We start from the raw sequence: 26717 nt of genomic DNA on the forward strand, positions 1-26717 counted from the left end.
TCCAACTTGTCGAGATAACTTGCAGCAAATTTTAAATGTGTCAGATGGTGGTATTCCGAGATCATACATATGGAAAAACGTACCTGACAAACCAAACTTGTTTTTTGAATAAATTAGTTTATGAAATACTTGGATATTTGCTGAAATCTCCATACTTTGAGTGGAGCAAATCCATGTATTTGTGTCCCTTAGTACTTGAGATATAGTGAGCAACTGCTGGATGTAATGAGCAAATGGTACTTGTGAAGTCATTTTGTTAGAATATTTTTTAAAGTGCTTTTTCTTGACACAGTGGATTTTGTTGTCCTACATTCTAACAGAATTTCCATTGTATCCAGGCTTAACAGTACTTCACTTTGAAAATCTAAAATCTACTCCAGAGTTGTTTGAGTGATTTTCCTTGTGGTTTTTGAAGTAGCACTTGAAAGGAGCAAAGTTCATTACTGATTGCAATTGACCAAAAGTAGTTTAACACAAGTGTACACTCAGTAGTGATTGCCTTCTATTAATATCAACATTTAACTTTCTCTGTTAGTATAATACTGTTACATTTCCAGAACCATGTAAACTGAAGAATGGGGAGGGAGTAGTGTGATTGAAAACACTACCTGGAAAGGAAAACAGCAGCTCCTTGTGTTTTTTGAGAGCTTAGTTCTAAACAAATTTCTTCCATCTTAAAGAAAACAACACAAACAAAATGTGTGTAAGGGAGGGGTTTGGCCAATTGCTGGGAATACATTTATCATTAACGTTACCAAAATCATGCTTATGAGATTTTTGATCTGTTGGCCACTTTGGCCTGATGGATTTTGCTGGGGTTCTGTGGCCCGGGTCTGTTAAGGGAGATCTGAAGCCAACCGGGGTGATGGGCCATCTGATTGATTGATTGATTGATTGTTCTTTAAGAGATAAAATAGAGCTGCCAAATACCAGTTACAGGCTGGATGGAGAGTTGCTCAGTGCTGGAAGGGAGACTACAGAACTGGAGGAAGACTTGGATTTTGTTTTTTTCCCCCTCATGCTATGCTTTTTGCCCTCCCGTCCTGTCTTGCTTTACATTTGTCCCTCAGTTTTTCACCTCCTTCCAATCCTGCTGGCATCATGCACACCTGCAAAGTGCCATCCTGTGCCTCTCAATCATTCACTCACTCTAATTGTTAGTGCTCCCTGCTCTGACAATCATGCAGGCTTGCAGCTATGAACTGAGCATCAGTCGGGGGTGGGGGGAGGAATACAAATTAAACTGAGCATGAAACTCTCCTTTTGTGAGTGCATGACTCCTCCTTCTTGTCATGTTTCAGAAGTTAATGAAGGAAAGGAACAAGCTGGGGAAACAACGCAGAATGGACTAGGCAGGCAGTGGAAGGCTCACAGGCTGTCACAGGAGAAGTCCCAAATATGGGATATTCCTGCTACAGGAAGAAATAGGCCTATCCCAGGGCATCACCGTTTGGACAGATGACCAAGGGGCTTTAACCTATTGAGCTCCTCCCCTGGCTCTGATACGAAGTGCTCCCCAGAACCCTCAGCTGGAGAGCATTTCTGTTGTGTGACCTTTCATTATGTGCTTAATGTATGTTACAGTAATCTGCTGTTGTTACAGCGTTATTGGGGAACTGCTAATTCTTATGTGGTTGTATTTAGTTAGGGCTTAGTTTATACTACCTACCTACTTCGGTATAACTACATTGCTCAGGAATATGAAAAATCCACACCCCTGATCAACATGGTTATACCGACCTTAGCCCCCCTATGTCAGTAGGAGAGCTCTGTCCTGTCGGCTTAAAGCATCTTCACCAGATGGGCAGCAGCAGCGCAGCTGTATCGATGAAGCTGTGCCGATGTAAACTTGTAGTGTAGACCTGCCCTTGATGGTTTACACTCTACCATTGTATGTCTCAAAAAGCCACTGTCTTATCAAGCTGTCAGTACTGATTGTGAGGAGCCTTTTACTGTAGGGTTGGTTTCTAAGGCTGCAATTGAGGAAGGTTGGCTTGTTCCAAAGGGACCGTACAGGCAACCTCATGGTGCTTTGTTTTACATTTTGTTGGGCTCCCTGTGCAACAGAAAGCCACTGCATTTGCCTCTTTATTTAGGGGTTATCTGTGTTTGTACTAAAGATTGTTTCCTGTTGAGTTCAGGAAAGTTGTGGTCCATGTGTCATGTTTATCCCAGAATTGCGTTGCACCCTCCATGATTGATGCATCCTCAGCAGATTGTGTTAAAGAGTTTTTATAAGCAATTTAAATGTGTTTGATTCAAAACCATAACTTGGCAGGCAATAGTTGCAATAAAAAGATAATTCAAAACCACCAGCTTGGTCTCCACTTCTGAGAGAGTAAGAAATATCTGGAAAGGATAAAACAGCAGCTCCTTGTGTTTTTTGACAGCTTAGTTCTAAACAAAGCTAGTATGGTAGTTGAAAGCTGTTAAGCTTACAGGTTTGGTTTATCTTTTAAATCTAATTTTAATGTTGTGCTCTTATGAGAACTACAGGACACCTGGGCTTCTCTGCTACTCTCCCTCTCTCTTTCCCTCCCTCCCTCCCCATTTGTGCAGTTTGAGCTTATGTGAGTATGGAACCTGACAAGTAATAATAGTAAAGATGACAGCTCAGCAAATAAACGCTGAATTTATAAACTAGAATTTAAAGTAGGCCTCTTGCAAGCCAATGCCTATAGGGAAGCTGGAATTGGAGTGGCTTCTAAAAGATTAAGGAATTTAAGTGTATGCTGCAAGCTGTAATTTAAACAACATGAAGTTTTATCTTTAATGTTTTAATGGACAAAAAAGACAATTTTTGTAAACCTATAGTCCATTGACTATAGGCCTCTTTCTGCTATTTAGTGTGAGTAAACATTTCCCTATCCCACCTTCCAAAAAGCAAGAATATTGACTGTTCTCTTTAGGAAGAATATTATATAGTAGTTACCAAATATTTAGGGGTTTGTTTTTTTAATTTTTCTTTTCAGTTTGATCCTAAAGATATATCAACATTTATAGCACAGGTTAATAAAAAAAAATGCAAGTTCAGATTCAATAGCTGCATTGTAGCCCTGTTTGAGAGTACTTTTGGTAAGAATTCGTCATTTGAAGGGGGAAAAAATAGATTGACTAAATTGGCATACAAGATCCGAGTCTGGGAAACAAAAAGTAGCACAACTATTAAAATATAGTTAAGTTCTGAGTGCCATAAAACAAAAACAGAAATGTAACACTTTGGGGCCTGGGCTACACTAGGAACTTACATCGGTATAACTACATCTCTCAGCGGTGTGAAAAATCCGCATCTCTGAGAGACGTAGCTATGCTGACCTGACCACTGGCAAAGACAGTGCTAGGTTGAAGAATTCTTCGGTCCACCTAGCTAGCACCTCTCGGGGAGGTGGATTACCTATGCCAATGGGAGAAGCTCTCCAGTTGGCGTAGGGCAGGTAATGTCTACGCTATGTGCTACAGTGGCACAGCTGCAGCTTGATCCATCCATTTTGTGTAACCATAAAAATATCCAGATTGGTTCTTTAATATCATTTTACAAAGTATTATGGCATAGGTTTATCCCTAATACCATAAAAATGAATTTCTATGAAAAGTCTAGGCGTAATACTTATATTTCCAAAGTGTTTTGTCAGTCAGCCCCTGGGACCTCTGAAAAACCTAGGGTAATGACACTCAGTGTTAAAGAAATGGAAAGTCACTTTGTAACTGGAGAGTTGCTGAGAGGCGCAAAATAATCATAGAAAAATGTTCTAACACTGCTTTGCGGTGCTGACTTTATGACCTTGCATCAATACTTAATGCTCACCCGTGATGTTGATATGGTGTTAACAGCATGACACAATGATTATTTTTCTTACTCCCTATGACTCCATAACACATTTCCCATGTCACCTTTCACATCTTTCTATCAGAGAGAATTGAGGGAGGTTTTTTCCCCTCTGCTTGCCCTCTTCCAAATTTTTGGATGCAAGGGACTAGTCAAAACCATTTTTTCTTCCTTGGGGCCTAGAACAGTCATTGGTGGCTTGAGTGGCAGGGGTTGAACATCACTGATATGGGAATAGTAAAATACTCAAACCAGTGGCTGATGCCATTTGAAGCTCAGGTTCTAAGCCTTGCAGAATCTCAGAACAGTGTCTGAGCATAGATCTGTAGAAGTGTAGGGGTGGAAGGGGCCTCGAAAGGTCACCTCATCCAGTCCCTTTCTCCCCCTCCGTCCCCTTCCTCTAAACTGGGGATTCCCCAACTTCCCTTGGAAACTTGTTCCAGAACTTAACTACTTCACAATTAGAAACATTTTCCTAATATCTGACCTACATCTTCCTTGCTGCAGATTAAGCCCAATTCCATCCATGTTGTGATAGAATTTAGCAGAGATAATTAGGGATGAAGTATCGGTCATCTTTTACTCTGAATTTCAGCGCTGTAGTTGGCTTACATCATAACCGTAACATTGCGTGGCTCCGTCCTTTTTCAGCCCTTTAGCTGTAGAGTTGACAGCTCACTGAGACATTTTACAGTCGAATATGCCTGAGCAAATGTAACTTGGTGAACATATTTAGAAAAGAGACTCTGAAAATACACAACTCCCTGCAGCAGAAACAGGAAAGCTGTCTATGAGTAATCACAAGGACCGAGAGGCATGTGTCTCAAAAGTATGTTGATTTGTGAAAAAAGAACAAGGGCATTTGTTGAAGAAATGAGCTGGAGATGTTTATTCCATTGGAAAATAATTCTTTTGATCTTCAGGGAGGTGTGTGACTTTCGGAGGTGGAGAAAGAGACACAGGTAATTTCTAGTTGATTTTTTTTCCCCTAAGGGAGCTGTAGGCTTTTTTATCACCAGTCATTTAATTTCTCTGAAATGTTCAAGTCTCAGCGCAGGCTAAAAGTATTCACAAATAAGGGCGTACACACCTGCCAGCTCATAGGGCTGGCCAATGATATGCAGTTGCCAGTGTATGAACTATAGGAATTAACTCTTTGATGTATAGCTTTAGAGGTAATGGCACCTTGCTCATCTTAAAACCAAAACCAAACCAAACAAAACAAAACGTGGGCTTCAGAACATTTAAATTTTCCACTTCCTATGCCCGGTGTACTTGTGGCTTACTTTGCTGCATTTCATAGCTTTTATTATTAAACAGGAATTCAACTTCTGCTGTTTTTCCCAAAAAGTCTTAAAGATTTGAACTGGTTGAACACCAAACTTTCTTTGAATAAGCAAACTAGGGAAATGTGGTCTAGATTAAATTACTATAAGGTGGGTGCACAACTGATTGTTAGACCATTTCCAAAGGATAGTTATCAATGTTTTGCTGGCAGATTGGAAGGCCTGTCAAACTAGTGTGGCCATGCAGGGGTCAGTCCTGGGGCTGGTACTATTCAATATTTTCATTAATAACTTCAATAATGGATTGGAGAGTAGGCTTATAAAATTTGCAGATGGCACCATGGGAGGGATTGCAAGCACTTTGGAAGTCAGGATTAGAATTCAAAAGGACCCTGACAAATTGAGAGTTGCTCTGAATTCAACAAGATGAAATTCAATAAAGATAAGTGCAAAGTACTTCACTTAGGAAGGAAAAGTTGAATGCACAACTACAAAATGGGGAATAACCGACTAGGCAATAGTACTGCTGAAAAGGATCTGGGAGTTATAGTGGATCACAAATTGAATACAAGTCAGCAATGTGATGCAATTGCGAAAAGGCTAATATTCTGGGATGCATTTAACAGTAGTGTTGTATTTAAAGCAAGGGAGGTAATTGTCCCTGTTCTGCTTGACATAGGTAAGCCTCAGCTGGAGTACTATGTCCAATGGGTTCCGCACTTTAGGAAAGATGTGGACGAAAGTGGAGAGAGTCCAGCAGAGAACCATCAAAATGATAAAAGGTTTAGAAAACCTGACCTGTGAGGAAAGGTTAAAATAACTGGGCATGATGAATTGTTCTCCATGTCCACTGAAGGTAGGACAAGAAGTAATGGGGTCAATCTGCAGCAAGGGAGATTTAGGTTAGATATTAGGAAAAACTTTCTAACTAGAAAGGTAGTTAAACTCTGAAATAAGCTTGCAAGGGAGGTTGTGGAATCACCTTCATTGGAGGTTTTTAAGAACAAGTTGGACCAACACCTATCAGGGATGGTCTAGGATTACTTAGTCCTCCTTGAGTGCTGGAGGCTGGACTTGATGAGTTCTTGTGGTCCCTTCGAGCCCTACATTTGTATGATTCACAACTCAAGATAAGAATTTGTTGCTGATTTGTTGCATAGATCTGTGGTTCCCAACCAAGGACACACAACACACAAAGGTCTTCCAGGGGGTACGTCAACTCATCTAGATATTTGTCTAGTTTTACAACAGGCTACATAAAAAGCACTAGCGAAGTCAGTACAAACTAAAATTTCATATGACTTGTTTGTACTGCTCTATATACCATACACTGAAATGTAAGTACAATATTTATTTCCAGTTGATTTATTTTATAATTATATGGTAAAAATGAGAACATAAGCAATTTTTCAGTGCTGTGACACTTTTGTATTTTTATGTCTGATTTTGTAAGCAAGTAGCATGGGCGGTGGGTATTGAAGGCAGGGGGAGGCTGTGCCTCCCCATACAGCCTTGCGTGGCCCCACCCACACTCTGCCCCCATGCCCTTTCCTGTTTCCTGGGCTGTGCTCTTGTGCTTCCTGTTTCCTGGGCTGCGTGTTTCCTGGGAGGCTCTTCCCACCCTCTCCGTGTCGTCCCCAGCTGCCCGGGGCCAGCTGGGGCTAGGAGCGTAATGGGAGCTCTGGGTTGGGGGGGCGGGCATGTGCTGCCCACCCGTCCGGCGTCCAGGAATGAGGGGGACTCTTGGCTCCAGTGGGGAGGGGGCCTCGGGCAGAAGGGGTGGTCCGGGCCAGGGGTTAGCCTCCCTGAGCCCAGGGTTCACCTACTGCCCATTAAGTAGTTTTTAAGTGACGTGAAACTTGGGATATGCGCAAGACAAATCAGACTCCTGCAAGGGGTACAGTACTCTGGAAAGGTTGAGAACCACTGGAATAGAGAGCATGCTAAATACTGAAACAGTATTAAAATATAACTCTCAAAGTGAATGTAGCCATTGGATAGAAAATGGGAAAGTAAGTTGGTAGAGAGTGTAGTTTTGTGCAGGAAAAGAATACGAAGTCTGTTTGCAAGCAAAGTCTATCAGGCTCAAGGTATCAGGCAAGGAGTAGTACCATTTTGTTAACTTTTAGATCTTTCAGTTGGATTCTGCTAGTAAAAACTACACCTTCTGTCGTGAGTACTTTCAGATCTGGAGCCTGAAACTGATGGCAGACATTCAGCCACCTAGGTTTTCCAGGTGTGAAGTCCTCATTTTAAATTCCCTGAAACCTAAAGAAATGTTGTGGAACTCGATAGCTTAGCTGGGTTAGTAATTTAAAGCAAAAACTAATTGCTACAAGTCCTTTGCTACTCTTTTTGAAAGAGATGAGTCATTTTCCACATGAGGATGCATTATTGCTGCTAATATCCATGATCAGAATTAATTTGGGAAAAATATGATGGCAAAGCTAATCCTGTACAGATAACACTGATAGTGTTACCGTCTGCTGCTGTTTTTTTTCCCCAGAGTATGTTGGAAAGGATGCTCTGACAGAAAGAGGGAAATCTTTGAGTTTAGTTGGTGATACAATCCTTTATTTGTTAATGTGATTCATTGTTCTGACAGGAGGTTCAATAATATATTTTTAATAATTCTCTGACATCAGTCACGTGAGTAGTACAGTAATAACAGAAAGCAACACACTAATAGTATCTAATACTATTTACAGTGTACCTACAGAGAGAATTTCAGTCAAGATAATGTGGTTTAATGCATTAAAACCATCTCTTTGTAAATTTGTTCCAGTAATGTGTACTGCTGTGCATAGTGGAGTCTTCTGTAAAATAGTTATCCATTCAGATTTTTATAAAGATGATTGTAATTTTAAGAATTGTTTTACTTTGTTAAATATGGACAGGAAAAGAATAATTTTGCTATTTGAATGATCTGAGCTGTTTATTTAGACAAAAAAAAGTTCAGGCCCCTTTCAGCAGCTTCTCAAAACTTTCAGATGATGAATTCTTCCAGTAAAACTATTTGAGTTTTTAAATATGTTTGTGTGTTTTAATCCATACTTGTACTTAACAAAGGCTTGTGAACTTCACTAATTTCAATTATTTTTGTTTCCATTTAGGCGTTTAGATGCTAACCATATTACTGCAGTCCCAGAAGACAGTTTTGAGGGTCTTGTCCAGCTACGTCACCTGTGGCTGGATGACAACAGCTTGACAGAAGTTCCCATTCATCCACTCAGCAATCTTCCTTCTCTGCAGGCCTTGACTCTGGCTCTCAACAAAATAACACACATTCCTGACTTTGCGTTTACAAACCTTTCAAGTCTCGTCGTTCTGTGAGTATTAGCAGCATTTCACTTTAAAACTCAGTTTGATCCTCCAAGTGTGGACCTGATTCAGCTAGGGTTAGAATGAGAAGTGTGTGCTGTTCTGTTTCACTTCAGGTGGCTAATAGTTTGTAACCCAGAAACACCACAAACTGGTACAATTATCATCTGTATTAGACAGGTCTGCCACCAGAAAATCAAAAATGCCATGACTGAGATTGCTCCATGATTTTTGATTGCATTTCTTTTTGGTAGCATACTCATTCTTGAAAACTGACAACTGAAAAATGTTGGCAAAAGAAGGCATTGTAGTTTTTAGAGATGGAAATATCCTCTTCATCAGGTTTGTTCCTTATGGGATATATTTCTAATGCTTTATGTAGTCTTAAATGTGCCTGGGACTGGTGTTAACAGTAGAGCTGGTCCAAACGTTTTGAATTTATTTGTTTAATTCAAATTTTCATCACACTTTTGGGGGTTTCTCAACTAACTGTAAAGCTCTTTGGAAGTTTTCCGTTTTCAAAAAGCTCTGTCAGTTTCAAAAAGCCAGCAAAAAATAATAATTAAACTTTCATGACTTTTTTTTGTGGAGGTGGTTTTTGTTTTTGTTTTGGAACTGCTCTAATTGTTTGCACCATTTTGCTTGAAGACTGTTTAAAAGCCTTAGCTATAATCTGAAGGCCCCACTTCAACACTTGGAAATTAATTGCAGTTTTGTCAGAATCAGGAGTGCTGAACGGGGTCTCAGGTAGGTAATTGTGATTATATCCAATATCTTGCTCTCATCCTAGATTGTGACATCTCTTGTCTGGTAATAGGGGCATTCTTTTGTAAAGTATCACTTCCCCTCACCCTTTAACGGTTTTTCTAAAACATCCTGCTATTGTAATATCAAATAGTCAAATGTATGTTAATTTTATAACTTATCCATGAGAAACTGATTATTTTGAAACTGATTTTGTTGTCTCTTTAGGCATCTTCATAACAATAAAATAAAAACAATAGGAAAACATTGTTTTGATGGATTAGACAACCTAGAAACTTTGTAAGTACATTTTCAGTGTTAATGTATTGGTCTGTGTTTGTAGAAATCTCTGTACCCAGACTAGTTATGGAAACTAGCACTTCTGACAAAAGACTTGGAAAAAATGTTCAGATATCCCTATGTTTATAATTAGTGTTATAGTTAATAAATACTTGTTACCTCAACTTACTTTTAGCAATAAACTCATTTAAAACATATTGCAAAAATATGTTGCCAATTGTCTTTGACAATACTAATTACTTCTGTCTTTGTGTAATAGTGAGATATGCTTGAATGTCAATGGATAAAATAATCTTGAGTTTAAAATAGAGGGCTCAGAAGCAAAATTTATAGCCATTTAAGTGTTTTGTATGATATTGCATGGACTGCAGATTTCCTTTCAGCTTGCTTCGTGAATGTCTAGTAAGCAATATTTCACTAACACAAAAATTTGTTACATTTAAAAAATGCAAAAAATATCTATCATGAAATCCTGGCCCCACTGAACCAGTGACAGCTCCCACTAGTTAAAAGGAGGTGGTGGAATTTTACTCCTACTTTGTGAGGGTTTGGAGGAGTATTGGAACTTTACTTGCTCCAGAAACCCTGTAAATCTTTATTTAATATTTAGAACAGTCAGTTATCAGGGTAAATTTGTAATTTGATAATCTTTTAAAGTTAGAAACCAGTTCTAGGGTTTTTGTTTTTTTTAAATAAATCTTTTACTTCTCAGCTGGAAGAAAAGTACACTCTTTGAGCCCAGTCCTTCTCAGAAAAAAAATCAATAAGAATGTAGTCTGAGGAAGAGCTGCACGATTTTGCCCGTTGACATTTCCTTGTGCATTTTTGTGAAACAAACAGCCAGCATAAAACTGAGAGCTTGACTGGCTCTTGAGCTGGAATGGTGACAGAGCAACTGTGATTATTTTATTGTGTAGCTCAGGGGTGGGCGAACTTTTTGGCCTGAGGGCCACATCGGCGTTGTGAAACTGTATGGAGGGCCGGGTAGGGAAGGCTGTGCCTCCCCAAACAGCCTGGCCCCTGCCCCCTATCTGCCTCCTCCCACTTCCCACCCCCCTCAGAATCCCCAACCCATCCGACCCCCCCTGCTTCTTGTCCCCTGATCGCTCCCTACCAGGACCCCCGTCCCCTGACTGCCCCGACCCTTATCCACACCCCCACCCCCAGACAGGCCCCCGGGGACTCCCATGCCTATCCATCCCCCCCGCCGCTCCCCATCCCTTGACGCCGTTCCCCATCCCTTGACACACCCCCCCCAGAACCTCCGCCCCATCCAACCTCCCCTGCTCCCTGTCCCCTGACTGCCCCGCCCCCTATCCACACCCGTGCCCCTCCCCGGGATCCCACCCCCTCTCCAACCCCCCTGTCCCCTGACTGCCCCAACCTCTGTCCACACCCCTGCCCCTGACCCCCCGCCCCGGGACTCGCACACCTATCCAACCCCCCGGTCAGAGTAGTAGGAGCTCGCAGCCACACCACCCGTGCCTCCTGACGGGAGTGGCGGGCCAGAGTGCTGGTGACGCAGTGCACTGAGCCTGCGGGGGTGGGGGGACCACTGGGTGAGGGGCCGCAGGCTAGCCTCCCCAGCCGGGAGCTCAGGGGCCAGGCAGGACGGTCCCGCAGGCCAAATGTGGCCCGCGGGCCATAGTTTGCCCACCTCTGGTGTAGCTGAACAGTAAACGTTTCCAACAAATCCACTTTGCTAATGTAACAAGTATTTGTATATTAGGATTTATTTGACTGTACCTTTTCTTTTGTTCAATTATAATAGTTGTCTTCACTACAAGGTCTGTAGCTCCTGCTAGTCTCTCGTGGCTGATATTGGTGTATATTTTATAAAACCGAAGAGATTTTCTGAATAGGCTATGCAAAATTATCATTCAGATCTGCACTTTTCTGGGTGTTTTAAAAGACTATATTTTCGTTTTAAAGGCTTCTGAAGGATAAAATCATCATCAAGATAAATCATTGTCTAAAGAAGTATATAGCTTCACTATATGGAGCGAGAGAGAGATCAAGCAATTTAACATGAGGTGTCCAGTGTAAAAACCTGTAGCTAGCACTGAGTGTTTGCTGATGCTGCTGTTTCTTCTAGGGATTTAAATTATAACAACATGGTAGAATTCCCTGAAGCCATTAAAGCACTTCCAAGCCTAAAGGAGCTGTGAGTATTACTACATCTTATTCTACCCATTTTCTTTATCCTTTTCTTAAATAAAAAAGTAATCCTAACTCCAAGGTTAGGAATGCCTCTCTTGTCTCATTACCCAGTAGTCTGAAATGGATGAGGTTATGCTAAGCAATGCTCTAATTACAAGAGAGCGTAATCAGCAGTTAGTGAGAGAGCCTATTATTTTTGGAGTGATTAAAAATAAGCAAATTATTCAGGATAGCCATTAACATAGATCTTAACCATCAGCTATTCTGACACTGTTTTGCGGTCTCCAGTAGCAAAATTATGTAATTACTGATCATTATGCTTTTTAAAAAAAACATTTATCACAGATTTATGCAGAGTGTAGCTTTCTCCCCAAAACGTTTCCATTTTAACTACTGCTATATCGTAGACAAAGGTCTGATCCTTCAGAATTACTCCTGCAATTGTGCATAGTCCCATTTGACTTTGGTGCAACTGTTTGCAGGATTGAGCCCTGAGTTTGTGTATTATTTGAACACAAGCAAAATGACTGTTGATCAACTCTAATGATGCTATATTTTAAGATTTATTTCTCTTTTGTCAATATATTTTTAGGGGATTTCACAGTAATTACATTTCCATAATCCCCAATGGTGCATTTGGGGGAAATCCCCTTCTAAGAACTATGTAAGTATTATTATGTGTGTATTTGTGATCTAATTACCAGACAATGATGGTATGAACTGATGGGAGACTGAAATCTGTTTTTAATTCCTCAGACATTTGTATGATAATCCTCTCTCTTTTGTGGGGAACTCAGCATTTCAGAATTTATCAGATCTGCACTCCTTGTAAGTACTGTCTCAATTTATAAAAGAATATCTGAAGTGAAATAGCATGTCTGTGCCCCTAGAATAACTGATTTTGCTGGTCAGACGTTACTTCATGCACAATTTTTATTTGCACTTAGTTTTAGTAAACTTTGCTCTTTGTTCTTGAAATGTCCAGTAGTTTGAGAATCTGTTGGATAGTCTTAAAATCTTTTGTTCTCCTGGCTAACTCGCATAAAAAAAGTAACCTAAAGCCAAATGCTCAGGTCCTTGCCCAGACAAATTCCCACTGAAGCCAGTGGAGCCTATGTATATTTCTGAATATGAATGGACATTGGGAATGTGTTTGCAGGCAAGTACATGCACATTTCAAAAAAGATTTCTAGTCTGGGAGTTCTGAGTAATGAATAAGTAAAAACTGACTTAAAAACTTCAAGATTTGAGCCCCAATCAAAAGATTTTATAGTATACTGCATACTTTATACTATATTCAGAATGTATATCTAAGTGGCACGTTCAAGTGGATGGATCCTGCTTAGGTACAAATGCGGGATCCCACTTGGGTGCCAATCCCAGACTCTCCTAATCAAAGACTAATACGTTTTAGTATGTTAAATGGGGGCTGATATTTGCAGAACTGCTGTGATGCCTCCTTCATGCTGATCCTTCAAATGGCACGTATTTAAAAATCAGCACTGATCTTATTTGTTGGAATGGAGCAGCCCTGGAAGTTGGATCACAGCACCATCTGCAGAAAATTAGCACGTTAGCAGTGTTCTGAATTCCAAGCATGATTCTGGCAGAACGTTAAACCCACTGAGCAATATCACATGCTTTCATAGCATTTGATTAAACATATTTTTACTTTAGGTGTATTCAACAAGTGTCTTTAGACCTATGGTGTAAACAAAATTCATTGAGGCAATCAATTTATTAATATGTAACTTTCTCATGAAAGCTCTCATAACAGTATAAAAGAATTGTCCCCTTCCTCTCACAATTTCCATAATATAATTTACAGAAGATCTTGTTTATTTAGGGTCATTCGGGGTGCCAGCATGGTGCAGTGGTTTCCTAATTTGACAGGAACCAGTAATCTGGAGAGCCTGTAAGTATCTTCTACCAAACACTGCCAATAAATTAATTTCTTGTTCTGTCTCTTCTTGGAACAATTAGTATTACAAATTAACTTCCAATGGTAGAAGTGTGGGTTAGTGAACGGGGCTGGAAGCCAGGAGATCTGGATTCTATTCCTGCCTATCTATTTTAGGTAATTATATGACTGCTATTACCAAAGTAATGGAGTGCCTCACAATTTTGAATATATTTACTTGTGAGGCCTCAGCTGGAGTACAGTGCCTCATGTTGTAAAGATGTGGATATGTTGGAGAGAGTCCAGAGAAGCACAACAAAAATGATAAAAGGTTTAGAAAACGTGACTTCTGAGGAAAGATTAAAATAACTGAGCATATTTAGTTTTGAGAAAAGAAGACTGAGGAGGAGGGACCTGATAAATCTTCAAATATGTTAAGGGCTGTTATAAATAAGATGGTGATCAATTGTTTTCCACAATTCACTGAAGGTTGGACAAGAAGTAATGTAACCCCATCTGCAGCAAGGGAGATTTAGGTTAGATATTAGGAAAAACTTTCTGACTATAAGGGTAGTTAAGTATTGGAATAGGTTACCAAAGGAGGTTGTGGAATCCCCATCATTGAAGGTTTTGAAAAACAGGTTAGATAAACACCTGTCAGAGGGGGTCGAAGTTTACTTGGTCCTGTCCCAGTGCATGGTCTTGGACTAGAAGACCTCTGATGGTCCCTTACAGTCCTACATTTCTGAGACCTACTTTGTACTGTTTGAGCATTTAAACATGCATGTGTGTTTTTATTTGTTTTTAACACAGGACTTTTACAGGCACCAAGATAAGCAGCATTCCCATTAACCTATGCCAAGAACAAAAGATGCTTCGGACTTTGTAAGTGAATATTTCCTGCTCCTGTTTTACCAATAGTAAAAATAATTTGATAGAGAACTATTGCACTATATTTAAAGAAAGTATCATTGCTCAAAGTCACTCTGTCAACGTTGGTAGCCCCCAAAATTGTTCAAATGTCTGATCCCTCTTTGAGTCCTCTGGAGTCCTGGTGCTGCAGAGTAGTATGTTGATGTACCAGATCAAATCCTTGAAACAGCAGTGCATTTATTGAAGTACCTGGTGTTTCTTCACCTGTGGTGGTGTACCGCTGTAAGGATTTCAGTGTAACAGCATTTGCATGGGAATGTCTTCACATTTCATTGTGCCACCCACTCACTCTCCAGACCACACTCATCATCCACATTTGGAGAGTGTGAGAAAACAAACAAAATTAGCTGTGGCTGCCAGCTAATCAAACAACATACACAAACCTCTTAGGACACCAAAAATCCAATCCTGTTCTTAAAAAAGGTAAATTTTATTAAAAACAAAAAGAAAGAAAATACATTTTGGAACTGAGGTTTTTTCTAGATTTTAAAAGAGCAATTCCAAAAACGAAGCACCCAAAATAGCTTTCTTTGGGGTTCAGCTTAAAGGTTACAAGCAAACAAAGCATCTGGGGTTAGCACAGAGGAGTTCACAAGCCAATAAGAAATAAAAGAAATAACCATAATTGCGTCTAACTAAACATTCTGATCTACTTACATATTTGTAGTTCAGATAAGTAGTTCTAGGCATGATCTGATAATTTATGATCATAGCTGGTTTAAGCTGTTTATAGCATGGCTGCTCTGCTTTTTGCTTTTTTCTTTACCTGGGAGACTTGTTAACCTTTTACATGTAAAGCAAGCAGAAAACAGCTACCAAGAGGGATTTTACAGCTAACTGGCTGGCTGGGTATCCATCAAAGGGAGCTACTCCTCCTCCTCCTCCCCTTCCCCCCCCCCCCCCCCCCGCACCCCATGTATCACAGAGAATAAAGAGTGGTAATTATGTAATTACTGTGGTGGAGGAGAGGAGACCAATCGAGAATAGAAAGTGGGGGTGGAGAGAAAGAATGATAAAGTGCATGAGAGAGAGGGGAAGCATGTACTCAGAAGGTAAAAGTAAATGATGGGTAGAGGGCAAATTAGAAAATAAAAATGTATTTAAGAAAGAGGATAGGTTTTGGAGGAGTAGGGAAAAGATGATCGCAAAAGATAAATTCTTTTCACTGAAAAAGACGCGGGGGGGGGGGAATGTGTCTTCTGTTTTATAGAAGGGAAAGACAGCAGAGCTTTGTGCTTTTTCTGTCAACCATTGGCTTTTTGAATCTGTAGTTTAATGGTAGTTTGGCTGTTTCCAGCCCCCTCTCTTGCCCCTTTCTGTCCCATTCCCCCAACCCCCAAAAAATCTGAAAACTTTCCCAGCTTTGGATGGGGAGTGAGCTGCATCCTTTCAACAGATCTGAATTACATCCACATCCCTTCAGTTTCTTGTGGAAAATATGCACCTTTAATTTTGAACTATCAAAATTGAGGGGATTTATACAGTAGTTATTTTTCCACTGCATGGGTTAGTTGGCCATGTTTTGCGCACTATTTTATATGTGGACTGATAGCAACACCTACATTTAATACTCGCCTGACGCTTTCCATTATATAGTTTCAGTTTTTTATAATTTTGCCAAACTTTAGCCATTTGGGCTGAATTTCTTTTTAATGCTTGCTGTCTGTCTCGGGCTGAATATTTCTGAAAACTCTTAAGTAAAAATGGTTTAGCCATTTAAGAGCGTGAGAGTGAAAAATAGATGGTTTTGCCAATGTTACAACAGCAGAGAGAATGTTCTCTTGTGTTTAAAACACGGAGCTAGGATTCAGGGATGCTTTATGAGCAACCTTGATTCTGGCTTTTCCTCACTTTTGAAGCTTGACTTTGCAACCTTTACGTTGTTTTTCATAGCTTTTTGTCTGTAATATGTAGAGCCAGTATACGTAATGGGGGCCGGTTGCTGAGGAGAGCATAGCTGTAAATCCCCTGACTTTTGTGTGTCTTTAAAATGTCTTCAGTTTTTCTCTAGAACTGTGGTAGCAGGGTGGTTTGTATTCAGGATGATTTTTATTGAATTTATGGTTGGAGTAAAGTAACTTTTCAAATAGAGAAGAGTTAAACTAACCACATTCTTCCCATTGTCTATTTCAAGGGACTTGTCTTATAATAACATAAAAGAGCTTTCGAGTTTTAAGGGCTGCAGTTCCTTAGAAGAAATGTAAGTAGAAATGTATGTTAATTATCCTTAATAACCCTTAGTGTACTGAGTCTACAGCTTCCAATAATGAGTTCTTGTACTTAACGTTTGACAGTAAGAAAATGTCATAGATTTTTAGGGCCAGAAGAGAATCTTACAATGAGTCTGACTCCCTGTATAACATAGGCCAGAGAATTTCACCCGTTGAGTTCACTCACATAGTCAGAGTTTAACATTTCTTCCTATTTAGACACAAAAAGAATGAAAGACTCAGTAATTCTGCTTTTCATAGCAAGCTTGTCATATTTATAAATAGGCACTCCTCATCCTTGGTATCCCTACTTCTTAATCCCTGGGTTACTGTAACCTTCTCTTCCCTACATCTCACCACTCCCCACCCAAGTTTTCTCAGTCCTCTCTATCTATCCAACATGGCACTGTTAAAAGTCCTCTTCCTGTCCAAGAAACACTTTTCCTTCTCAAATCTCTTCATTGTTTTTCCGGTGTTTTACCATACCAGATAAAGCTCCTCATCCTCTCCTTCCAGGCCCAATATTATAATTTCCCCTGCTTATATCTCTGCTCCCATTTCTACCCCGGGTGCTCTCCCAGTCTTCTTGTGCCATTCGTCTTTCTTTCACTCTCAGCTTTGCACCTTCCAATGTGTAACCCTCTAGTCTTGGATCTGTCTCCAAATCCTAGCCTGTCAAGACCCCATTATCTCCCCCATAAAACCTACTTTTTACAAGTAGCCAGCCTGCCTTCCTTCTTGCCTCATTCTCTTGTCATGTGCTCTCTTGTCAGAGTCCAATCGTGGAACATGCTGGGTGTTTCAGCTTCCACTGAAATAACTGAGAGTTGAGGGTAGTAGGCACCTTGCAGGTTTAGGCCCTCAGATTGTGAGTTCTTCAGGGCAGGGAATATGTTGTACATTGTAAAGTGCCTGCTCAATTTATGAGACCACATAATTTGATTTTTAATAAGGATAAATTTACCTGATTCAAAAATAGATCTTTTTTTTAAATAACAACCCTCCAATCTCCACCACTTTCTTCCACTGCCAGAAACAGTCCTGTGGTTGAAGGCAGCATAAAAATGCACCATCCCCTGCTGCCCTTAGAGAAAAGTGTTAATATTTCATCCACTGGCAAGCAGGTGGAATAAACAGATTAATCTTGTCCTGTGCCCTGACTGTCAGTGCAAAAGAGATCAAGTTTTCTACCAAGGGCAGCAAATTCTGGGGCCAGCTGCGCTCTGCTAAAGCTACCTTGCTTTCAAAATGTTCCTTAGAGTTCAGATCTATTGCCTAGAATGCAGGAGCCCCTCAATGAATGTTGACTATCAGGTGGGCACATAGGAAGAGAATGAATTGGAAAGATAACCTGCCCCTTAGCTGTTGCATAATGAAGGGTCTCTCAGTGTTTTCTTTTTATAAATCCATATTTTAAGAAGTAGTAGTTTACTCTGGGTTGGAGCTTGGCCTAAATCATCTCAACCTGGAAGTGAGTAGGTTTGTTTTAAATGCCAAGGTGCATCTGTGTCACAAAGTGACACTTATGGCTTGGAGGTAGTTCAAACCTCACTTTGTCAGTGTTCACCTCTGCCAAATGGGTTGTGAATAAAATGGGCTAGAAACTCCATAAGGGGGCTCCAAATATTGAATTAACCTTTCAAGAGAAAATAGCCATGCCTATTATGGTGAAGTGGAGAACAGTTATTTAAACAGTGGGCTCAAAATAGAGGGATGATCAGAAAAATAATTTCATCAGTCAATGGTATTGATTAGTATCTTATCTTATTCCCATTGTTCTGATTTGCTTAGTTCTGTAGCGCAACAGACTGGGGAAAGCAGTAAAGGATAATGTACAAATAGATGAGGGAAAAAACAAAAGCCAAATATCCCTCATTTTGGCGGAAATTAGCTTCCAAATAACGTGTTTTTTTTTCCCCCCGCATTCCAGTTCCTTACAACATAATCAAATCCAGGAAATCAAAGAAGACACCTTTCAGGGACTAACTTCCCTACGCATCCTGTAAGTATATATATTTTTATTTACTTATTTTTACTTTCTGAATACTATGGGACATAAATTATGATTCATAATTAAATATGGGGGTTTGAAGGTAATAATCTGTCTTGTATTAATAGGCTAGATGTTCTATATCCCAAGACAAAGCTAACCATGATCTATATGATAATTACTGTTTTTATTAGGCACCAGTTTTACTCTTTTTCTGTACTTAATATTTATATATTCATATAAATACATTGCAAGAAAATATGTATTTTACATGCCAAGTTTGGTAAAAAGTGGTTCTTGTTATTTTTATAATTAAGTTAACTATTTTTACCTGAAGTAAATTGCAAAAAGCAGCGTAAGTAAAGTAGGGCAAATGTTATTCTCTCAGACCTAAAGTAGTAAACATGAACACAGTTGCCAACTTTCATGCAATAAATAAGCACCTGACTTTCACAGCCAAAAATCAAGCGAATCCCATTTCAAAATGAGGCCAAAACAAGCCAGTCTCTAAGAACCTCAACACTCTGTGACTAGATCCCTTCAGTGTGCAGTCAGGGACTGTGGTGGGCCCACTGTGCACCCCGACTCTCTTCCCCCCACGCCTGCTTGCCCCTGGCCCCTACTTGTCGGGAGCCGATCAAAAAAATGAAGCAATAAGCTGCTACAAGCCAAACAAGCTACAAGCCAAAAACTAGCCAAAAACTAGATCATGGTTAGCTTTGTCTTGGGATATAGAACATCTAGCCTATTAATACAAGACAGATTATTACCTTCAAACCCTCACGAGCCAATTAAGCCAAAAACAAGCCCAATTTCTGCGTTTTTTTTCCCATGGGTTTGGCATGCCTGCTTTTGAGTGGACAAATAGTAAGGTGTTTGAGAACTATCAAGGTTAAATTTCTTGGGAGATTTTTTTGACTGTTCTCTGTCATGTTAATGTTTTTACTGGAGCATTACTGTCTGTGTTTTACTTGATGTTGGCAGATTTATAATATGAAACAATTTATTGGTAAACATTAGGACTTAAAATGTGGTGGATAATACGAAAGTGTACATTGCTTATTGAGGGGCTAATAAAAGGGAGATATGAGATCCCAGAAATTCACAGCTGCTATTAAGTAAATAATAGCAGCAGTTAGTCCCTACAGTGTAAGGCCTCCAGCCTTGATCCTGCATGTGAAAACTCACTGCTCTTTCCATCTTATTTACATTACAGTAACACTCCAAAGCTCCAGTCAGAGTCCCATTGTGTTGTACAGATATAAAATAAGACGCATTCTTGTCCCAAAGAGCTTATGTTCTCACCTCTCTCCAGATGCTCAGCACCTAGCAGGATTAAGCCCATATATACATGATTCTATATGGAAAATGTCGTGGAGATACCAAAATGTTGTTAAACCATACAGATTACTTGGCTTTCCTGTGAGAGGTATAATGTGACTGCCACTTGCCGAGCTCCCAAACAATGGTTATTCTGAAATTTCAGTGAAATTGCTAACTAAATGGCATTTTTTATTAATTGCAGTGATCTCAGTAGAAACTTGATCCAGCAGGTTCACAAGGAGGCATTTACTACACTTGGTGCTATAACTAATCTGTAAGTAGGCCATTTTGTGCAATAAACCAGCCCTAAATTTCTGAAATGGTAAAAATTTTCTCACTCCAACCTGATGTGTGTTTGCATTTCATATCACTTTTCATCCCTATAGATCCCCAAACTACACGCACACAGCAATGAAATGAGGCACTCCTCTCTCTTGTGTGGAGACCGTTAGCCTGTTGACCGTTAGCCAAAAAACACTAGAGCAGATCCATACTCATATGAAACACGCCATGGGATCTTCAGACTTATTGTGTGTAACAATTTTAATACTCACCTTTCAGAGACTTAAGTTTCAACGAGCTGACTTCATTTCCAACTGAGGGACTAAATGGACTAAACCAGCTTAAACTTGCAGGCAACTCTGAGCTGAAAGACGCATTGGCAGCAAAGGACTTTGTGAAGCTCCGGTATGTTGGTAGATAAAACTACAGACTGTTCAGGTGAACGTTTAAAATAGCATTCAGATGAACAAACAATGTGACACAAGTCAAGTCAACTCAGTTAAGGCCACTGTGTTCCTGTTAAGTAAGCTCAGTTGTGCCGGAGTTTTGTAGTAAGTCGGGGGGATCTTGACCATTCTTATTCCATAAGGCTCCTCTCACCTGTTGTTCTTGGAATCCTTGACACACTTCCACCCCACCCCTTATTTCTGAATTGGAGTCGTTGTATGGATGGAGTTCTGGACACCTGTGAAGACCCATTTGCTAGTGACTGAGCATGTCAACTTCCTAGAATCTGGAAGATGGGAGCTGGCTTTATGATTCCACCACCCCAACCCTTTATACAAATGCTGGTTATTCTGTGAGGCCCAGCACAATAACGACAGTAGGCATTTAGGGCTTGATCCAAAAGCTTGTTGAAATCAATGGAAACACGCTCATTGACTTTGGTGGGCTTTGGATCAGACCATTATGTAGATTTTTTCATTTTCAAAGATCTATAGAAACATAATTCTTATGACCCCTCTGAGGCAGGTAAGAATTGTTACAGATGGGACAATTTGAGGCAAAGACACTTACTTGCCCAAGACCAGAGGAAAGAGTCAGAGACGTCTAGGATTCAATCCCAGAAGCTCGTGATATTCAGTCATGTGTTAACAAGAGACTCAGCTTTTTTGATCCACAAGCTGGAAACTACCGTAGCATGGCATTCTCTATTCTGACACTCCTCCAAGATGAGCATATAAGTAGTGTCCAGGCACAATTCAGTTCTTGTAGGATTTCTATTATAGCCTTGACTCAGAATGACGTTGGTTTTGTGAGATTTTGTTGTAAGGGTAATTAGAAGTATGCCCATCTCAAAATACTGTATACCTATGTACATTGCTTAATATTGATTAGCACAGGGGCATTCTAGACTGGTAAGAGTTACCATATTTTGACATGAACCTTGTAAAATTCCACTTTCCATATGTAGGAATTACCAGAGTGGTGAGGAAGCACCACTGTTTTAGAGTACAGAGACCATGCTTCAGAAATCAAAGTGCAACCTACCTGACTAATCTTGTGGTGGTTCTTTGAATATGCACCCCTTTTCTAAATCTCTTCAGTGCCCCATTTCCTATAAGTGTGGTTTATTGTACTATTCCCCCCACCCCTCCACCTTAATTTTCTTTTATCTTGAGAGAAAAATAACCTTCAATGTTAGCAATATAATCTGTTCCATTGATTGAGAAGAAGCAGAACAGTTGCGTACATCGTTAGCAATCAGGTTGGCTACATCATCTTACCTGAAAAATTCAGATAAAGCTCCATGAGGCCACTGCTTTTGCATAGATTTTCACGGCAACCGATTAGTGCTGAACTTCATATGTGGCCAGCCCCTCCCGTCCTTTTTTGCACTGATTTTTTAGCATGTCCCATTACTGGCAGAAAGGAAGGTGCATACCAGGAAATCCTGACTTATACTGTGAAGGATTTCATTTAAACAAAATGAACAATAAGGATGACAGATGCATGCTGAATAACGTGGTCACCTGGGAATTAACTTACTTGCGCAACAAAGTTACTCTTCAGCCAGCTTGATTAGTTTTCATTTCTATGTATACAAGTGATAACATGAATACTAGTAACAACTTGCTTTGCATAAGATAGAGTTGAGCCAAACCAAGAGGAATGTTTCTTTACCTTCACCACAGACTGAGGGCTTGGATGAAATGGAATCCTGATCCAAACCACCTCTGCTTTAGTGTTTCTTTTGCAAAATTAAGAACACCCTTTCTAGTCAGTTTTAGTATCCTAAAGTAAAAACTCTTCAGAAACTGTCATAACTGATTCCAGTTTGAAGTTGGTCTTTATTAATGAATGTGTCAAAAAGAAGCTGCTCTTGAACAGTTTTAGCTTTGAAGCATCCCACTTTTAAAAAGAATATAGATGCTGCCAGCTAATATTGTTCATTGTTTTGCCTGTATTTCAGGTCTCTGTCTGTTCCATATGCCTACCAGTGCTGTGCATTTTGGGGTTGTGACTCTTATTTGAATTCTAACATGGAAGATTCCAGCCACCATGATCAGAGTGTGTTGATAGATCATGATAGAGGTGAGTGCTCCATTGTACTAGGTGTTCCGCTGCATTGCGTAAGTTAGGCCTGACCAGGGAAATAATTATGTTCTCCAACAAACAGATGTAGAAACTCATTTAAAAACTTTTTATTATATGAGAACCCACTACAAAAGAGTTGGTTCTATATGATCCAATTCCTGTTTCCAAACAGGTGGGATGTGTCTTGTTGGATAACATAGGCTTTTCCCTGTTTCAGTTAGAAAATAAATGTTTCTTCTTCCATTGTTCTAAATTGGCAGGGTCAGTTATCTTGTCATTCACTTGCTCCTCAGAGCTCTCTCTAAGAAATATTCCGCTGGTCTTAGCATCTCCATCTCCCTTTAGAGACAGGGTCTTAACTGTGAGCTTTCAATCCCTAGTTTCAGGTTTCCACGATCTCCTCTCAATATGGAGGCTGGGGCTGCCTTGGCTTAAAGCAGTAGTTCTCAACCTTTCTTACTCCTGGGACCCAAAGTCCATCTGTATTTCTTTTCCAGGAGCCAGCCAGATCCCACAAGTCATTGTGGGCACTAAGGATTGCTGGCAAGAACCCTTGCCTGTAGGTTGTAGTAGGGAGTGCTGAATGTGGAGGGAAAAGAGAGGAGAGGGATTGCTGGTGGGAGTGCATCTCCCAACTCTTTCTCCCACATAGCATTCATCTTAGGGGCCCAGTAGTACTGTACAGGGAAGGGGATAAAAGAGGGGAGAAACAAGATGTAATGGGATTACTGTAGGGGTGGAGCAACAACAGGAGGAAGGGAGTAAGTGGCCTGCTCCTTCCCTTCCTTTCTTGAACTCCTAGCATCCATGGGATTTGTCTTGGGGATTTTCGCAGAGTTCCTCAAGTCCCTCAGAACAAAATAGAATCTAAATAGTCTGAGTGTTTGGAGGGCGGGGAGTGGAATATAGATAGATAATTAAAATAGCATTGAGCATATATAATCCCCAGAGAAAGGAGTTAATTGCTTTGTGATTTAAAAATACTTTCATGCTCATTTGGGTGGTTTCAAAAAAAGTAGTATCTGGTTAAAAATATTAGAAAAAATCAAACTCATGCTACTTCAGGACTAAAATTCCTGCTTTTACTCAGCTACAGCAGATGCAGATGTTCCAAACACTGATGAGAATGAAGAACTGGGTCAGACAATTATTCATTGTACACCCACAACAGGTAATTAAAACAACCACTTTAGTTATACTCTAAACTTCTAGCCTTTTATTGTGCTTTTGCTGTCTATTGAATTATGTCTGTAATGCGTCATGGTCCCTGTGTGTACACAGTCCTGCAGTGCTTGGGTGAAACTCCCACTGATGTCAGTGGTATCTTTGGGTAAGTAAATACCACAGGATTTGGCCCAATTTAGCACTGTAGTAGAGAGCCATGTTGGGAAAAGTCCATGTGCGGTTCCCAAGCTCAGTGCACACAGAGTCTTAACCTTTATATTTAGAGTTGACAGTATTTATTGTCCTTTAATGCTTTGGACCAACTCTCCACATTAGTAGTGCATCCGAACTGCTCCAAATATAAAAGATTACAGTGTTTGTGGAGTTGCTGAAATTCTCTGATATTACAAAGAAACACCACAGACAGCTTCCATTGCTACTCTTCCTGCCCACCTATCTTCCTTCTCCATAGCTGCTACTCCTTCCTTGCCAGGTCACCCAGAAGGCTCAGACATACTACCGAGTAAGCCCCTGCCCACTGCAGACCTGCTAAGAACCATTGCACATTGTTCCAGCCAGCTAATATGGCTCCTGCCATGTACCTGCCAACTTCGTGTTCCCCTCCCATCCCCCTGCTTCCCTGCACAGAGGCGTACTGTCAAGGCAATTGCCACAAGATGGAGAGGGGCCTACACCTATTTTATCTCTGCCTCTCATGGCAATATTTTGAATCCATTATTCGGATTCACCAGACTGGCTTTTGCCTTTTGTGCCAGCTTCTGTTTTCATATGTGGAGTGTTAGAGAGATTTCCTGGGTCACAGGAAAGCAGTTTATGATTATAGGGAAAAATTCATCATTGGTGTAGCTGCACTGAACTCATCAGTTACATTAGGAATGAATTTAACCTGTGCTGCTTTCTGCTTGTTTGCTTTTAGATTATTAGGTTGCTCAAAGGAATTCTAATTCATGTGCTCTGGTAAAAGCTTTACAGCCTTTAGCTCTCTCATTTTGCACATGCTGGTGATGCTTCGGCTCTTTAAGGAGCTAAGCACAGCTACTTGTTTTTTAAGCTTACTGCATACCTCCAGCCCCCCCAGCTCATAATCTCTTCCCAGTTCAAGATGTTGCTCTGATCTCAAGGACACCTGCCCTCTGTGTAAATTCAGAATCACTGTTCATACGCCAGGTCCACTCCTCACTTTGCCTAGCTGCAGAGAATAGATTGCCAGTCACTTAACTAATGGAGCCAGCAATAAGAAGCATCAACAAAACGTCCCTCCCCACATTACCCATGTGCTTGCACTGAGACTGGGAAAAGGAAGACTTTTCCTGGGGGAATGAGAAGCATGAGGTGGCAGAGAAGGCAGCGGATGAAGGTGGTTGAAGGCTGAAGGGGATTTTTTCTGTCTAAGTGGTAGAGATAGCCGCTAGCATATCCTACAGCTGTTAGAAAGTGATTTGCAATTTGGTTTTGGAAATATTGAATTCCCTTTCCGTAAACACTGTTTGTTCCCTGTTTATTTTCCTAAATAGTATGCAGTTTTTGCTTTAAAGTAGTATTCTGATTAACATTAGTATGTTCATATGATATGAAAAAAATATGGTTTGAAAATAATTATTCAGTGAGGAATCTACTACTTGGGAATGCCTGCAAGAAAGTGAAATTTGTCATCTGTTTTGGTTGGTCTATTATCTAATGATCCAATTGTACCATTATGTAAACTGATTTTCCTTAATGCAGAAGAACATTTATCTTGGCTATAAACTAGAGGCAAGATTAAATTCTACTGGGTTCTGAAACAGAGTTCAAAAAGGCAGTTAAGACCTTGAGGGATTTTAGCACTGACCTTTTGATGGTTTTCCACAATAACTCTTTCACTCAGAGTTTGGAGTAGACTGTATCTACTGTGTGGTCCTGGGGCCATTTGTGGCCCTTGACGCTCTAAATTGGGGTTATCTTGTGCTGGCTGGATCAGCCTCCAGCAGCTTTTCACCAGCTCAAGATGGTAGCACCTTCTGCCCAGGCTCCCCCTTGCCCTAAAAGAGTCACTGCACCCAATGGCCACTGGCACGTGGCATAGAGCTGGGGCCGTCTGAGATTCCTCATATGCAAGAGGGATTGCCACTTACGACATTTAGTATAGCTTTCAGTGCTTGGGACACAGCAAGGGCCAAGGCCTATCACAACGTTTTTGAGGACTCTCAAGAGTATTACTTTGCATATGTAGATATATAGGTAAATAAATAAATAGAGAGAGAGAGCGTGCACATCTTATCATTGACTTTCAAAATGCACTAGATAGATTCATTAAATAACCTTCATGACATCCATGTGATCTCCTATAGGAGTTCATCTGGAGGGGATTTAAGGGAGTGTGGGAGCAATGGTGCTGCTTAAGATCAATCCCTTTCTTGTGACAGATTTATGGTTTAAGTTGATTTATCTCTCATTTCTTCATCTCCATGGCAAAAAATGTAGAGTATAATTTTCTTCTGTGACTTCCCCCAAGGTAACACAGTGTGTTACTGGCAGGGCTGAGAACAGAAAACTGGTGGTGAAATCCTGCTCCTGTTTAAGTAAATAAATTGAGTTTGCAGGCTTTTTAGAAAAGTGTTTCCTTGTAACTTTTTTTTTTTAAAAGAAGAAACATTGACAACTTAAAATAACCCAGAGCTACTCCAAAGGGACTGTTTGTGAACCGCATATTATGGGAACTTGGTTTTTGGTTTTTTTTTTA

General features: G+C 40.3%; 1 protein-coding gene across 2 annotated transcripts in view; it reads left to right on the top strand.

Annotated features, from left to right (window-relative positions):
- The window catches only part of LGR4 (leucine rich repeat containing G protein-coupled receptor 4), a 119931-nt gene that overhangs the window by 89913 nt on the left and 3301 nt on the right, over positions 1-26717 (top strand). For both annotated transcript variants that reach the window (XM_077818486.1, XM_077818487.1), the window contains exons 5-17: positions 8226-8441; positions 9406-9477; positions 11573-11641; positions 12230-12301; positions 12394-12465; positions 13484-13552; positions 14351-14422; positions 16605-16670; positions 18611-18682; positions 20196-20267; positions 20555-20680; positions 22689-22810; positions 23904-23984. In XM_077818486.1, coding sequence (XP_077674612.1) covers positions 8226-8441; positions 9406-9477; positions 11573-11641; positions 12230-12301; positions 12394-12465; positions 13484-13552; positions 14351-14422; positions 16605-16670; positions 18611-18682; positions 20196-20267; positions 20555-20680; positions 22689-22810; positions 23904-23984 — 1181 coding nt within the window. The remainder of the gene's footprint in view (positions 1-8225; positions 8442-9405; positions 9478-11572; positions 11642-12229; positions 12302-12393; positions 12466-13483; positions 13553-14350; positions 14423-16604; positions 16671-18610; positions 18683-20195; positions 20268-20554; positions 20681-22688; positions 22811-23903; positions 23985-26717) is intronic.

This window comes from Eretmochelys imbricata, chromosome 6 (genome assembly GCF_965152235.1).
Source record: "Eretmochelys imbricata isolate rEreImb1 chromosome 6, rEreImb1.hap1, whole genome shotgun sequence".
NCBI lineage: Eukaryota > Metazoa > Chordata > Testudines > Cheloniidae > Eretmochelys > Eretmochelys imbricata.